The sequence below is a fragment of the Budorcas taxicolor genome, chromosome 5, assembly GCF_023091745.1.
Source record: "Budorcas taxicolor isolate Tak-1 chromosome 5, Takin1.1, whole genome shotgun sequence".
In the NCBI taxonomy this organism is placed as follows: domain Eukaryota; kingdom Metazoa; phylum Chordata; class Mammalia; order Artiodactyla; family Bovidae; genus Budorcas; species Budorcas taxicolor.
Genome location: NC_068914.1, coordinates 85,790,061 through 85,807,741, shown reverse-complemented (window position 1 = coordinate 85,807,741; position 17,681 = coordinate 85,790,061). Strand labels below are relative to the sequence as shown.

The window sequence follows — 17,681 nt, the reverse complement described above, 5'->3', positions numbered from 1 at the left end:
AGACAGATCTGTTTGATTCCAAAGTCAGTTACAGTGCACCCTCTCTCTGTTGATAAAAGTGACTGTAAGGACATGGCAACCCACTCCACTACTTTTGCCTGGAGAATTCCATGGACAGAGGAGTCTGGCAGGCTACAGTCCATGGGATCACAGAGTTGGACACGACTGTGTGACTTTCACTTTCAAAGTGTTGACAAATGGTAGTCTTATCCACTTAGCCTCAAAAAAAATTTTTTTAAGTGAAATAAACGTCTTAAAAGTAAAATATGAAACTGAACATCTTAAAAATGTCCACAGCTTTGCTGTAATGACTTGACTATATCTCTGTTCCTAAAATCAGAGATATCCGATTATCTGTAGTCTTGTATATCATACAGGACATATATGGGGAAAGTTCTAAGCAGAATTTTAATTGAATGTGAATTCCTTAGGGCAGGTGACACAACCTCAACCATCTTGACTGTGCCTAGCCAAGGAAAATAGCAGGGACTATGGGAGACCAGAGGCAATACAAAGGCTCCAAGAGGCAATGCAATCCCTTGAAATCAAGACTTCAGTGTGAAATTTAACGACGGCAAAAATTTTGCATTTTTCAAAGAAAATATGCCTCAGGGCTAAACTTAGTCCTTGCAAAAAATCTAAAATACAGATTAAATTTCTCAAACAAAATTATGATAAGAGACTGAGGGGAGAACCTTAAGGAAGCTGAAGATAATCAGAAGAATTGAGGAGAAGACTTAATTCAATGCAGTAAACTAAAGTTAAAATCATATACTTTATACATTTTCTATTTTCTGGTACTATGTATTTTTATTGAAATGGAAACAGGAACACCTTATATTTAGTTTTGTATATTTTAATCTGCCCAATAAAAATAATCTTATCAAAATAAATGAAGATGTTCCAGCAGGGAATGCTGTTCATTTTTCTTCCTGCCAAGAATAACATGTCATTAGACTATTTGTCTCTGCATCTAGCAGCTTAATAGCATTTGAAATTCTGTAATTCTATCAGTCACAGGAAGTACTATCACAAACGTGGACAGAAGTCACTACCTTAGCTCTCTAGTTGCCTGAGAAAGGAGGAACCAAGAGATCTGTCTTTAGAATTTTTGTCATAGGACCTTCAATGTTGAAACCCAAATAAACTTAGAGTATATAACTAATGTTAAAAGTTTTTAAAAATATCATTGTAGTTTGTTAGTAACTCTAAAGAAAAGAATGCACTTGGCAATGGTTTTGAAAAATCCTATTTTCAAATCTTGAATGCCATGGCTTTTGTTTTCCTGAGGTCATAACTGCAAACTAGTTAAGGAAGACACTCACACAGACAAACCCAAGCCCAGTATAACTCTATACTATGACCCTGGTGATGAACAGAAAACAAAAGTCAGTAGAAACGAAAATATAGCTGGCTCACTCTGGGTAGTACTTTGAGGGGTGGGGGGGGTGGGGGTAAACTTATTATTTGTATAATCTTTCTAGGGAAAAAAAATAAGTCTGAAGTTTTATAAAGCAGAAATGTTAAATGAAGCATAAACAAAGCACAATACTATTATGACAGATATCTAGTCAAAGTGGGAGAATGATATGCATAGGCCCTGCTGTTGTTCAATTGCCCTGTTGTGTCCAACTTTTTGGGACCCCATGGACTGCAGCCTGCCAGGTCCCCCATCCCTCATCATCTCCCAGAGTTTGCCCAAGTTCATGTCTATTGCATCGGTGGTGCCATCCAGCCATCTCATCCTCTGCTGCCTCATCCCTTCTGATCCCCTTCATGGATCACTGCCTTGTTGTGGTAAAGGGGCTGAGTAACTCAATGAAGTTATGAACCATGCCGTGTAGGGCCACCCAAGATGGATAGGTCATAGTGAAGATTTCTGACAAAATGTGATCCACTGGAGGAGGGAATGGCAAACTAACCCAGTATATTTGCGATGAAACTCATTAACTGTATAAAAAGACATAAAGGCCCTGAGGCTTTGGTTACTCATCAGAAGCAGAGAATGCTGCACAGAGCAGGAGGCAGAGCATGGGAGAATTGGTCCAAAATAGGACAGGAAAGAGATGGACAAAAGTAATGCCACAAATGGTTCTAGACTTTCAGATCTGCTGAATGCTGTGGTTGTCATTAAATAATTTTAAGCCAAGATGGATAAGACTTGACTTTGTTTCAGAAAGTTCACAGACAGAGATAAGAAGGATAAACTGTTGGAGGTGAAACTTAAGGCTGAAAAATTCTCTGCGCATCTCCTGGTGTCGCCCAGTCATCTTGGCCTCACACCCTCCCTCACAAAGGGAGGTTCACTTTGATTTTCTCTTTTAGGAATTCAGAATTTGGGAGCCAACTATGTGATTAAAGGATTAAAATTTTTCAGGGGACTGGTTCAAGACAGTGGAATAGAAGGACCTGTGCTTATCTTCCCCTGTGAGAGCACCAAAATTTGCAACTACAACCACCAACAGGAGAACACTGGAACCCACCATTAAAAAGATATCCCTCATCCAAGGACAAAGGAGAACCTGCAACGAGATGGTAGAAGGGACACAATAATGATAAAGTCAAATCCTATACCCACTGGCGGGGGGGACCCACAAACTGAAGAAGAATAATATCAAAGAAGTTCTCCCACTGTTGTGAAGGTTCTAGACTCCACATCAGGCTCTGTAGCCTGGGGATCTGGCAAAGAGACTGGGAATCTCCAGGGAATTTGACATTGAAGGTTAGTAGGGCTTGATTACAAGACTTCCACAGGACTGGGGGAAACAGAGATTCCACTATTGGAGGGCACAAACAAAACCGTGTGCATACCAAAACCCAGGGGAAAGGAATAGTTACCCCATAGGAGAACAAGCCAGACCTACCCATTCTCATGGGTAGCCATTCTCTGAGGGTCTCCTGCAGAGGCGTGGGTTGGCAGTGGCCCACTGTAAGGAAAGGGCATTGGCAGCAGCAGTCTTGGGAGATGCATCTCGGTTTAAGTCCTCTTGGAGTTTGCCATTAGCCCTAGCATAGAGCCTACAGACTTCAGGACTGAGTCATCTCAGGGCAAACAACTAAACAGGAGGGAGAACAGCCAAACCCATCAGCAGACAACTGGATTAAAGTTTTACTGAGCACAGCCCTGCCCAACAGAGCAAGACCCAGTTTTCCCCACAGCCAGTCCCTCCCATCAGGAAGCTTGCACAAGCCTCTTATCCTCATCCACCAAAGGGCAGACAGAAGAAACTAGAATTACAATCCAAGCAGCCTCCAGAACTAATAAAACAATCACAGAAAAATGATCAAAATGAAAAGAAATAGAGTTATGTCTCAGATGAATGAACAAGACAAATCCCCAGAAAAACAACTAAATGAAGAAGAGATAGGCAGCCTTCAAGAAAAAGAATTCAGAATAATGGTAGTGAAGATGATCCAGGATCTTGGAAAAAGAATGGAGAAGATGAAAGAAATGCTCACAAAAGATCTAGAAGAACTAAAGAACTAAAGAACGAACAAACAGATGAACAATACACTAGAAGGATTCAAGAACAGAATAACTGAGACAGAAGAATAGACGAGTGATCTGAAAGACAGAATGGTAGAAATCATTGTTGCGGAACAGAATACAGAAAAAAGAATGAAAAGAAATGAAGACAGCCTAAGAGACCTCTGGGACAACAACAAACACACTGACATTCTCATTAAAGGGGTGCCAGAAGGAGAAGAGAGAAAGGACCTGAGAAAATATTTGAAGAGACAAAAGCTGAAAACTTCCCCAACATGGAAAAGGAAAAAGTTAGCAAAGTCCAGGAAGCATAGAGATTCCCAGGCAGGATAAACCCAAGGAGGAACATACCAAGACACATAGTAATCAAACTAACAAAACTTAAAGACAATCATAAAATATTAAGAGTAACAAGGGAAAAAAGAAAAATAACATACAAGGGAAATCCTGAAAGATTATCTGCTGATTTCTCAACAGAAACTCTATAAGCCAGAAGGGAATGTCATGATATATTCCAAGTGATGAAAGGCAAGAAACTACAACCAAGAATACTCTACCCAGCAAAACTCTCATTCAGGTTTTAATGGAGAGATCAAAAGCTTTCCACATATGCAAAAGTTAAGAGAATTTAGCATTACTAAACCAGCTTTACAACAAATGCTAAAGGAACTTGCATGGGCAGGAAACACAAGAGAAGGAAAAGATCTACAAAAAATAAACCCCAAACAATTAACAAAATGGTAATAGGATCATACATATCAATAGTTACCTTAAATGTAAATGGATTAAATGCACCAACCAAAAGATGTAGACTGGCTGGATGGGTACAAGAGAAGACTCATATATATACGTTGTCTACAAGAGACCCACCACAGACCTATGGATATTTACAGACTGAAAGCAAGACGACAGGAGCACGTACTTCACACAGATGTAAATCATGAGAAAGATGGAGTGAAAGTGAAAGTCGAGTCGTGTTCAACTCTTTGCAACGCCATGGACTGCAGCCTACAGCAGGTTTCTCCATCCATGGGATTTTCCAGGCAAGAGTACTGGAGTGGGTCGCCATTTCCTTCTCCAGGGGATCTTCCCGACTCAGGGATCGAACCCGAGTCTCCTGCATTGCAGGTAGACGCTTTACCCTCTGAGCCACCAGGGAAGTCAACAATACTCATATCAGACAAAACAGACTTTAAAACAAAGGCTGTTAGAATACATTAGGAATTGGTACAATTCCAGTTAATCTTTTGTAGATGCTTGAACTTAGAAGTATGTCCAAGGTTATGGGGGCAGAGTGTGATCACAGATGAGAAAAACCACAGAAAGATCTCAAAGAGAAAGAAGGAAGAAAAAGCATTGAGCCAGAAAAAACAAGACCACAATGTCACATGATCACAGAGGCTGAGCACATGACTCTCCAGTTTCTGCTCTTAGCTCTGATGAAATAAAAATTCATATTTTAAGGCAAGACATAAAAAAAATTAAAATGTAATATTTTCCTCTGCCCATTTTGGCCTCCATTGTTCCTTCTAGTGTGCAACTACATTATGCCTTAACCAGATCTCCCCAACAGGAAAAATACCTACTGAACCATATACATCAATTTTTCTCCTTCTGGCATCAGCAGTGTAGCTCCTTAGAAGATAATATTGCTTTCTCAACCCTGTAAGTGGTCTTAGTGACCCACTATTTGCCTTGTAGTTGTAGACATCTTTGGTGAACTTTATGTATGTCCAGTGCTTATTTATCATTTCCCTTAAAGATAGCAATTGATGCAAAATAGACTGATCAAACAACCTGGAAATATACTGAGTCAAAAAACCTAATAGATGTTCTTAGCTTAACTACCTACTTATAACCTACCAGCTATATTACTTATATTCTTTCTATTTTATAAGGTTGTTGTTTCCTTTATTACCAAATGTATGATGGAGTCTCAGATAAAATTATTCATGATTAGGTGATTTGAAACCACTGATCAAATAAATAGTTCTATAAGATCAATGACAGTAATAGTGTAACTGTAGGTATGGGAAGAAGCAATGAGAGGGAACCATTCCCTGGACCATAACAGATTAGGTGTTATGGTGGTCCAGAGGCTTCTGGCTACTGTTAACAGAGCCTAATCTAGTAATAGCACATTGAATGTTCTATCAAGGAAATCCCTGCCTGATCCGGGCATAAGCATTCCTAATGCTATGAAACAAGTTGGTCATGAAATGTCTCCAATTTTGACCAAATACTTTGGTCAAAATTAAGATGACACACAAAAAATTAAGATAGAAAGGGAAGGGACTGTACAATAAAGAACGCTGCCAACCATCCAGTTCTATAAGAATAAAGTCATTAATCTCTGCAGTTGCTGATCAATAATACAGCCTGAAAGGAATTCTGGGTAAAGATCAAGACGAAGCAAAATTGACAGCACTGCTCCTCAGACAGACAGATATTTTCAGGAGAAATTTCTATGAATCTGATTCTTTTGTCTTCCCATACCTATGAAAACACTAAAACCATTACCTTAGATGTCTATTCCTAGTGACTAACAACAACCTTCTACAGGAGATGTGTGCTTGGTCACACATACCCTCTTCACCAAAATCATATGTACACTGCCTTCCCCCTATGCCTCTTCAAAACAGTTCTCAGCATTCTGAGAGACTATCTTTAGGTTATTTTCAGGTTGGCTCAAAGAAAATTTTCCACTTCTTTTTTAGATTGATTATTGATTAATTTTTTTCACAAGCCCCTTGGCAGGTTCAGCTTCATTTCTAGACTTCAACCCTGCACCCTTATTGCAAACCACTCTTTTTTTTTTTTTTTTGTAAAGTTAGGTTTGAGTAAATTCTGTTACTTGCAAATACAATGAACTGTAACTAAAGCATGGCCTAACCTTGGACAGATAATGAAAATGAAGATAATAGGAAGAATATAAGACATGTTGTGTGTTTGTGCTCACTCAGCTGTACCTGACTCTTTGCAATTCCATGGACTGTAGCCCTCCAGGCTCTTTTGTCCATGGGGTTCTCTAGGTGGAAACACTGGAGTGGGTTGCCATTTCCTCCTCCAGGGGATCTTCCTGACCCAAATATCAAAGCCGCGTCTCCTGTGGCTCCTCCTTTGGCAGGCAGATTCTTTACCACTGAGCCACCTGGGAAGCTCAGTAACAGATAGTAAAGGAGTAAAAGTGAAGGGAATTGCAACTAGTTGAATTTGGACGTCTTGGTTCCCCAACCACAGTCCTGGATTTCCACTGGTTAAATCCTTCATAACAGGAAGAAGGGCAGAATTGGTGAGAAACAATAGGGAGTCAGTTTTGTGCATGTAGAGGTTGGTGAGAATAGGATATCCAAATAAAAATGCCCAGCAGTTGGATATGACTATACATCTCAGAGCAGTTCTGATCTGGAAGTGTATGCTAGGCCATCTCTAACAGGTAGATGGTCACTGAAACTATGGAAGGGAACAAAACCTCCCAGCAGAGTTGTAAGCCAAGGCCCGGGGAGCATTAGCATTAAAGTGTAAACTGAGTAGAAAAAATCATGAAGGAGACTGAAGATGAAATGCTGTATTGTGCCAATAAGGAAAAGCTCTTAAGGAGAATGCTGACCAAGTGAGGACAGCCCAGATAGCTGAATTATTGAGAGGATAACAAATGCGAGGATGAGAAGAGGAGAACCCAACTCCCCAACATCTGAAGACCTTCTGTGAGGCAGACATTTCCTTACCTCATTTCATCCTCAAAACAACCTTTCAAGACAGGTGGCACTACATCTTTTTAAAGATGAGAGCAAAAGACCAAGGTTCCCTGAGGATGGGCTACATTATGTTCTGTATGTCTGTTCCCTGGAGGAGTGCCTTCCCCTTATTTGTTTAAAGAATGAACATTTCTACAGTTTTGTAGGTGGTGCTAGTGGTAGAGAACCTGCTTGACAATGCAGGCAGATGTAAAAGGCACAGGTTTGCTCCCTGGTTTGGGAGGATCCCTGGACAGAGGAGCAACCCACTCCAGTACTCTTGCCTGGAGAATCCATGGACAGAGGAGACTGTCAGGCTGCAGTCCACAGGATCTGACAGTCGGATACAGCTGAAGTGACTTAGCACACACGCACCTGGAACTAACTGGACTGGTTACTCTCAAACTCATATATGATTTGGGGAGCAAGGTTCTACTTTAGGGACAGAGCAGGCCTATTTCTTAGAGCACACCCCTGGATTTTGTGCTATTATTTCAATTCATTGACAGCATCTCCATTTCTTCTGCTTACCTTTCACCAAGACGTATGAGAGACAGAAAGGTCAGTCAAGGAAACCATATCATCATATCACCAAAGATGTCCTAGGGAACCCAAATCTTAGGGTATTTTACAAACTGGTGGGGGGGGATAAATTTCCATTAATTATCACAAAAGTTTAAATTCATACCTGACTCAGAAAACATGCAGAAAGGATTTGACTGTCTTTTGATGTAAAACACAAGTCATGCCACTCAGGGTATACTTAGTCACAGCTCCTACACTTCCTAGGGAGGCATTGTTTGTTCTTATTGTTTAAAGGTCACTGAGGTCTTTTCTGGTTCATTTATATGTGGAATATAGAAAAATGGTTGAAATGAACTTCTTTGCAAAGCAGAAACAGAATAACAGATGTAGAGAACAAACTTATGGCTACCAAAGACGTAAGGGGAAGGTTGGATGAATTGGGATTGACATATATACACTACTATGTATAAAGAAGAAAACTAAATCTACTGTATAGCACTGGAAACTCTATTCAGGGCTCTGTGGTGACCTGAATCGGACGGGAATCCAAAAACGAGAGGATATATGTATACATTTAGCTGATTTGTTTTGCTGTATGGTAGAAACTAACACAACATTGTAAAGCAACTATACTCCAATAAAAGTCAACTTTAAAAACATCACTGAGGTCTTTTCTCCCTGACTAAACATAAGAGCAAAAAAGAATGTATCTAACACTGAAGCAGATAACACTGCAGTCACATTTGTTAGTTAGAAAAAAAATACTATTTTCACTTTTCCTATATTTTGAAAATTAGAAACAAGTATCAGAAAAAAAAAAAGGGTATAACAATTTTGTCTTTACAGAGGATGCTTCAAATGCTGGACTGATGGATGGGTTGGGGCCAAAGAGGACAAGTTAACTATGCAATGCCTCTGCTTTTCACAAATGACCTGGCATTTCTAAGCTGCTATACACAGGGAGCAGAAGGGAAATTAACATGGTCTCAGTCCCTCCCTCGGGCCTGAGTCATATAGGATATCTCATTTAAACACCACAAGAACCACAGGAGGTATTATTTCAGGTCACTGGGACTCTGAGAAGTTAAGAAGCTTGTAGAATTTACATCCGAGTAGTGAGTTTCAATTTAAATTCATACCTAACACAGTAGGTGGTGTTAATATTTGAAGTACCATGTTTTTGCCCCTAAAATGACTCCAGATAAGGAAAAACATTTAAATAACAAAAACTGTTTATATGTGCCCTCATTTTCCAGATAGAATTAAGTCACTCATTTTTCATTGGTCAAGTAGCATATTAATTTATGCTTTTATAATAATGCATAATAATTATTTGGTCTATCTGCTTAGGAAGAATATAGACTTCTTAAAGACAAGAATTTTAGTTTCCAAGTATCTGAAACTCTATTAACAATACAGTAAATGCTGGTTGAAAAATAAATAAGTGAATACTTGAGCAGATGTAGTTTTAAGATTCCTGTTACAGGACAAAATTATCTGTGAATTACACAAAGGAAACAAAAGATTATCATATTCAAGAAAATACAATCTCATAAAATTTCTTATGAAGCTCACATTTTATTGCTTACATTTTTCTTTTGAGACTAAAATCAATCTCCTGACAACTTTTCATCCAAGAAAGGTTTAAAGTATTTCAAACACAACTTTTGACCTTCCACTTTCACTTGAAACTCCATTTTTCCTCATTCAAATGTACATTAAAGTCCATCTACTTCACTTTATGGACTTCCTAGGTGGAACTAGTGGTAAAGAACCTGCCTGCCAATGCAGGAGACTTCACTATTCTTGCTGGGAGAATCCCATGGACAGAGGCACCTGGTGGGCTATGGTCTATAGGGTGGCAAAGAATCGCACAAGACTGAAGAGATTTAGCACAGCATGGCACTTCACTTTATTGGTAATCAGAATGAAGGGAATTAACAGGCATGCCCAAATCTCCATGGTCGAGATAGATCTTGCAACAAATTATCCTGATTCCAATGATCACAAATGACTACAATATACTCATCTTGAAACATTCCAATGAGATATGCATATTACCTTTCAAAGGCTTTTGGATTATATTCTGAGCCCTACTAAGGAGGCAAAGAGAAGAGAAGGTTCATATTAATCAGTTAGCATTCTCTTCCATTCATACTACCTGCTGAGAACTTCAGAGAGAGTAAAACATCACATTTGGTTCAGACTTACAACATGAGAGAGCAAATCCTTATTCTTTTCTTATTTCCTGTCAACTTTATTTTTCTCTATATTTACCACCATCTGGCTTGCTTTTTGTACTATGTTTCCTGATTGCATGGTAATTTTTCACACTAGGAGACTTTGTTGGGGATAAAATATGATAATGGAACAAATTCAAAACTATTGCACTTATAAAATTAAATTATTAAATATGATTAACAAGTATAATACCATTAGGCTGGCCTGTCCAGGAACTCCAGATCAGCATATAAAGCAAAGGTCTCAACTGGGTACTAGCAGTTTAGTCTGATGCATTTTATAACTCTTGAGATGGATGCAACTTTATTAGCTCATAGTCATTTTGGACTTTTATCCTTGGGTGAAACTGAATTTCACTAACTTTGGTTTGTTTACATATCACTTCCTAACAAGTTTTAAAGTGACAGCCCTAGGCACTTAAGGTGTTCTACCACTAAAGGGTAGCCTAGATGAGCCAGAGTCAGAAAATCAGGTTCTGGCCTCAGTCAGTTTTCACTCCAATCCCAAAGAAGGGCAGTGTTTGAGAATGTTCAAACTACCACACAACTGTGCTCATTCCCCATGCTAGTAAGGTTATGTTCAACACCCTTCAAGCTAGGCTTCAGCAGTAGAAGCCTATTCAGTAGAAGCTCAATTCAGCTTCTTGAATTGAGAACTTTCAGATGTACAAGCTGGGTTTAGAAAAGACAGAGAAACCAGAGATCAAATTGCTGGCATTCACTTGATCACAGGGAAAGCAAGGGCATTTCAGGAAAACATCTACTTCTGCTTCATTGACTATGCTAAAGTCTTTGACTATGTATAGATCACAACCAACTGTGGAAAATTCTTAGAGATGGTAATATCATACTATTTTATCTGTCTCCTGAGAAAGATGTATGTGGGTAAAGAAGCAACAGTTAAGACCTTACATGGAACAACTGACTGGTTCAAAATTGGGAAAGTACGATGAGGTTGTATACTGTCACTCTGTTTATTTAACTTATATGCAGAGTTCATCATGCAAAATGCTGGGCTGGATGAGTTACAAGCTGGAATCAAGACTGCCAGTAGAAATATCAACAATGTCAGATATGCAGATGATACCACCCTAGTGGCAAAAAGTGAAGAGGAACTGAATAGCCCTTTGATGAGGGTGAAAGGGAAGAGTGAAAAAGCTGGCTTAAAACTCAACATTCAAAAAGCAAAGATCATGGCATGCTATCCCATCATTTCACATCAAGGGGAAAAAGTGGAAGCAGTGACTGATTTTCTTTTCTTAGTCCCCAAAATCACTGCAGATGGTGACTGCAGCCATGAAATTAGAAGACACTTGTTCCGTGGAAGGAAGGCTATGACAAACCTAGACAGCTTATTAAAAAGCAGAGACATCACAAAGGTCTGTATTGTTAAAATCCATGGTTTTTCCAGTAGTCATGTAGGGATTTGAGACTTGGATCATAAAGAAAGCTGAGCACCAAAGAAGTGATATTTTCAAATGGTGGTGCTGGAGAAGAATCTTGAGAGTCCCTTGGTCAGCAAGGAGATCAAACCAGTCAATTCTAAAGAAAATCAACTCTGAATACTCACTGGTAGGAGTGATGCTGAAGCTCCAGTACTTTGGCCACCTGATGTGAACAGCTGACTCACTGGAAAAGACTCTGATGCTGGGAATGATTGAAGGCCAAAGGAGAAGAGGGTTGCAGAGGATTAGGTGGTTGGATAGCATCACCAATTCAAGGGAACTTTGGCGTACTCTGAGAGATAGTGAGGAATAGGGTGGCCTGGCTTGCTGCAGTCCATGGGGTCAGAAAGAGTCAGACACAACTTAGCAATTGGACACCCTCAGCTCTAACCCTTATGTTACAGTGGACAAGTCACTTTAACTCATTAAGCCTTTGCTTCCTTACTTTGAGAATAAACAGAAGAACTACTGTGCTGACTCAACAGGATATTTATAAAGAACAAGAGAGGTCACATCTATGAAAATTTTTATAGTGTTATATATATAAAACAGTAAACATGTTTGTTTTTACCATGACATTAATAAATAACTATATTACTGAAGAAGCTAAAAGTGTTGTCCTATTTTTCCTTTTCTGATAATATTTATTTTACATGCTAGAGCTAGGAGTCAGACACAACTGAACGACTTCACTTTCTCTTTTCACCTTCATGCATTGGAGAAGGAAATGTCAACGCACTCCAGTATTCTTGCTTGGAGAATCCCAGGGACGGGGGAGCCTGGTGGGCTGCCGTCTATGGGGTCGCACAGAGTCGGACACGACTAAAGTGACGCAGCAGCAGCAGCAGCAGCAGCAGCAGCAGCAGAGTAGTACCAGGTATTAGGTTGGCGTAAACGTAATTCTGGTTTTGGACAGTGAACTTTAAATCATTATAACTAGACTCAAAAACATTTTTATTAAACAAAATATTAACCATTACAATCAACACATTTTTGCAAATGAGAAATAAATCTGTCTACTCCTGTAGCATAAAAACTCGTGCTTTGGGATTTGACAAACTCTTGGAAAGCATTTTCTACCTACTGCTGGATGTGGAAGTGTTTTCCCTGCAAAAATTGTCAAAATGCTTGAAGAAGTCATAGTCAGTTGGCAAGAGGTCAGGAGAATATGGCAGATGAGGCAAAACTTTGTGGCCCAATTCACTCAACTTTTGAAGCATTGGTTGTATGATATGCAGTTAGGTGTTGTCATGAAGAAGAATTGGGCCCATTCTGTTGACCAATACCGGCTCCAGATGTTGCAGTTTTGGGGGCATCTCATCAATTTGCTCAGCATACTTTCTCAGATGTAATGATTTCATTAGGATTCAGAAAGCTGTAGTGGATCAGACTTGTAGCAGACCATCGGACAGTGACCGTGACCTTTTTTTGTGCAAGTTTGGCTTTGGGAAGTGCTTTGGAGCTTCTTCTCAGTCCAACCACTGAGCTGGTTGTTGCTAGTTGTCATATAAAACTCACTTTTCATCTCTCATCACAATCCAATTGAGAAATGGTTCATTGTTATTGCGAAGAATAAGAGAAGATGACACTTTAATGATGATGCTTTTGATATGTGGTCAGCTCATGAGCCACTGACTTTTGGAGCTTTTTCACCTTTCCAATTTGCTTCAAATGCCAAATGACCATAGAATGGTTGATGTTGAGTTCTTCAGCAACTTCTCATGCAGTTGTAAGAGGATCAACTTCAATGATCCTCTGTACTGTGAATTTGTTAGCTGTTTGTTAACCACCACTGCACTGTAAAGTTGTAAGCAGTCCCTGGGCCAAATGTGTTGCTGATGTTGTGTGTTATCTCCCCTGCTTTATGGCCCATTTTGAACTCAAATAAGAAAATTGCCCGAATATGCTTTTTTGCCTAACATCATTTCCCTAGTCTAAAATAAATATAAAATAAACGGCAAGTAATAAGGGTTAGCAAAAAAATAAAAAAGAAGTGAGAAATGCACATGAAAATGATGTTTAATATAACCACATTTATTTACAAATGTATTTCAATATAAAATAACAAAGTTCAACAATGCAAAACCACAATTAGTTTTGCACCAACCCAATATTAATGCTTAGTAACTGATAGCTATTAAGATTAGTATTGCAAGGCCATTTTTTCCAAAGCCTTCTATTATCTTTAGTAAACACAAAGAAGTAGTGATCCACCAGGGATTAAAGTAAAGCAGTTGTGCAAGTGGGAATGATCTGCTCGTCCTATGTAATTGCCTATTTCCCACCCCTACTTTAAGTTAGTAGAAAAGAGAAAGAAGAGATGAATCTGGGAGCATTAATCTAAAAGAAGAGCAGCTTAAAAATAGCATATTATTTAGAGTGTCCAAAAGAAGTTTATACACCCATAATCCCTTTTACCTGAAGCTGACATAAAAGCTTAAAATTCTGGATTTACTTCTCTTTACTGCAGATTTTCTGTGTAACCTTAAAATGATCCATTTAAACACTTGGTTTTCCCAGGTAAAACTCTGCTACCTTCCACCTGTCCAAGATGGACTAATTTTATGATTATCAAGACATATCAAAATATAGCTTAAGTTCCTCAAAAGAAGCAAGATGCTAACAAACCCAAATGTAGCCAAGTGTTTCCTTTCTTTTACTTTATCTCTTTTTCTTTTTTTTCTCTCTCTCCCTCCCTACCACCTAATTATTCACCCATACACATTTTGGTTGTGGTAATAATAATGTGGGAATGACCCTTTTATTAATAAAATAAAAACTTTTAGCTAGAAATTGGAAAATTATTGACATTATAACCAGAGTTTAGAATAAGTCACATGAGAATTACTTAAGTGAGTTGTTTTCACATTAATCATCATATTCTTCATAGATCACTACTCTTCCATTTATTTTGACATGTGGAAATATTTTATTGCTCTGTGAGGTAGTACAATAATATAGCAGGAATATATCAGGAAAACAGAACTCTATTTGCTCTGTTCTCTCTTGTGAATAGAGAATAACCTATTCAGCAGCATGTTTGAAATTATTGATTAGAGTCAAAATAGAAAATTGCCTCTTCTAAAAGTTAAATGTAGTGTCTGAAGTATGTAACAGTGTTAAGACCTTAGAAGTCCTATGCTTGATATGACAGGAGGACGATAAGGTATGGGTTAGGATATAAACACGACTTACACAAATATAGAATACCTGGATACACTCACACTATATATACATATATTTTTTTTTCATAGCAGAGAATAAATATTCTAAGAAATAAACCTATTTCTTTAACTGAAATAGAACATTAATTCATGGATATAGAAATAAAGCCCCTATGAGGGAGACCAGAGAAAACTAAACATGGTAAGATTATATAATACAATTGTAAGGATGATTTTATGTTTCAATATGTTTTCATATGATCTTTTATGAACTGTTCTTGGTAAAAGTCAGAATTAAAACTTGGCGTATAAAATAGATTTTATAAAAAAATATCAACTTCTACAGATTAAGTTTGGGTTGGAAATATAAAGGAGCACTGCCTACTTCATTTTCCACTTGAAAGAGAAGAAGCGAAAAAGAATAAAGAGTAATATACATAAAAAATATTCATTAAAAATAGAATTCTGAATTAAATAACATTTTTAAATGAAAAAATGTAATAGATATTTTCTAGTAAAGGCAATAAAAAACTATTAAGCTGCATTTAAAGATTATTTTAAACTATAAGAAAAATTATGATAGTATTTACTGTATCTTAAGGATAATGGGGGAAAAAATGGAAAAAGAAAAAGATATACATGCACACACATGAATACAGACTAGATAAAGTAGGAAAAAACACATTATATGAGGATCCTAAATTAGTCATTTTCCATCCAAATAATAATAATAGCATAGTATACTTTAAAGAAATTGATTTACAGTTTTATGGGCTTAAAATATGAATGTCTGAAGTTATATACTATGAAAAACCAACAGTTACTTAGCATAGGTAACATCATTTAAGTGTCTAGTCTTCTAACCTCCGATACTAAGGTTCTAGTAAAGTCTGCAGGGAGTTGCCTATTCTGCATCATGTAGACACAGTATAAAATTAACCATCATTTACCTTATTTTATTAATCCTACTTTCCAGGATTAATATTCAACTACAAGCAACAGCTGTATTGAAGACATTACCTATTAGTTTGTACATTATGACTCTCATACATCTTAAGGAATATCAAGATCCTTATAGTCATTTCACTTGATCTCACTGTGAAAAGACTGAGAATTTAGAGAAATACACACTTTATTAAAATCTGAAAACTTGAATCAGCACATTTTACATTAGATATCACAAGTGGACTATATAACAATCATTTCAACTAGGAACACACTGGCTTCACCTCACTGACTAATTAGATTGGCCCTGTCTGTGATCCTTGTTTTATAGGAATACAAAGAAGCACAACAAAAATTCACTTTCTATGCTTTAAACTTGTTAAGTTTAAATGACTAGAAAAGGGTAGAACAAACAAAAGATTTTGAGAAATAGGACATATGTTAAATTAGGTTGATGAACTAGATTTGTACATAGGATTATAACTGAATTGTATTGTTTGAAAGATTGGTGCTAGGCTTGTTACAATTCCATACCATTACTACACTAAGGACAGTGGATGTGCCTCAGAAAAGCCATGGTATGCCACATTCAGAAACAAAACTGTTAGGTGCTATACTGACAGATAAGCTTAATAGATATGATAATGGTAAGGAAAAAATGAAAGTAAATGTTAGAGGGGAGGAGAGAACCAATATTAAAATGTAGTTCAGAAAGCTAACAAGGATTATCATTAAAGTCAAATTCACAAAGGGTATGGATATATTCAAGTTGGAGTTTCTTAGTAAATTCCAACTTAATCTAATCGGTCCTTGGGCCCTAGTTACTGCTTTAACTAATTCACTCTTCTGAAATTACCACTGAATAATTCATTATAACCCAAGCAATTAAAAAAAAAAAACAAAAGTCCCCAAAACAAATGGTTTACTGGGTAAAATATATTTTACATAATTTGTATTTTTCTAATGAATAATGAATAATTTTATGTATAACGGAAAGCTTCTGAAAACATAGCTTTTCACCAATAACCAGATTCTCAGCAAAAATCATGGCTTTTCTCTAACCCATATTCTGTTACCTAGGATCTTAAAAGTCTTCTCTTGAAACAATCTTACATAGCTCTTATGACAATTTGAAATGCTGTATTAAACTGTGAATTTATTTAATGTGTTGTTTCCTGCACCAGCCTGTATACTCTATAAGGCCAAGGACTGTGTCTCCTGTTTTCACTGCTATGTATCTAGTACAAAATCAACCATCAAAAATGGGTTTAACATTGAATGAATGAAATAGTCAAACCCCCACTATTCACTCGGCTTCGCCCACAACACACATACAACTTTGAGAATTACTGTGAAAACTAGAAAATGAGGAACTTTTGTATATTTCCTACTTCTTTGCTCCCAGTCCATCCCTGGTCTACTGTACTCTAGTTGTAAAAGACATACTTCTATTAATGTTCTTATCACATTGTATTGTAACTGACTGTCCTAAAAGGAAATGAACTAGTTGTGTGTCCACTGATCTCTAATAAATGCCAGGTTTATCCTTCGGTTTACTTTTTAATGTAAATCATGAAATAGCTTATGAAAAATGATATATTTAGTAGCTCAGAATAAAAGAAACTAATTGATGGCATAAAAAAGAAATTGTAAGAAATCAATAAAGCCAATAATTACAATGAACAAAATAAGTCACTTCCTTCTAGTTAAAATTTGGTAAGACTTTTAAACTATACAGTTTTTTTTAAATACTGTATGGTTAAGTATCTCCCAAAAGGAGACTTCTACACATTTAATAAAAACAAATCTCCATGAGTCCTACTATTTTTTTTCCATATAAAATAATTCCTCACAATCTTTTCAGTAAAAAGTTAGAAAGAAATACATACATGATGGTGTTAATGCCTGAGAGCTGTTGGAACATTTGTAGACCACAACCCACAATTAACGCTCGGCGAGTTGGGGGATAACTCAGCATTCTGCAGATCACAGGTCCAGCTTTTTAAAAAAAAGGAAGAAAAAGAAGGACACATCTATTATTTTTAGCTCCCACAGTAATTATTCCCATTAGGATAAATTTCCCCAAATCTCTATGGAATCAACACAACTTGGCATTTAAAAATAGAACATGTGTACTT

At 37.3% G+C, this 17,681-nt stretch overlaps 1 protein-coding gene across 1 annotated transcript in view; it reads right to left on the bottom strand.

Moving 5' to 3' along the window:
* Positions 1–17,681, bottom strand: part of SLC2A13 (solute carrier family 2 member 13) — a 521,832-nt gene that overhangs the window by 269,182 nt on the left and 234,969 nt on the right. Inside the window, exon 4 of the mRNA XM_052640217.1 lies at positions 17,433–17,541. Coding sequence (XP_052496177.1) covers positions 17,433–17,541 — 109 coding nt within the window. The remainder of the gene's footprint in view (positions 1–17,432; positions 17,542–17,681) is intronic.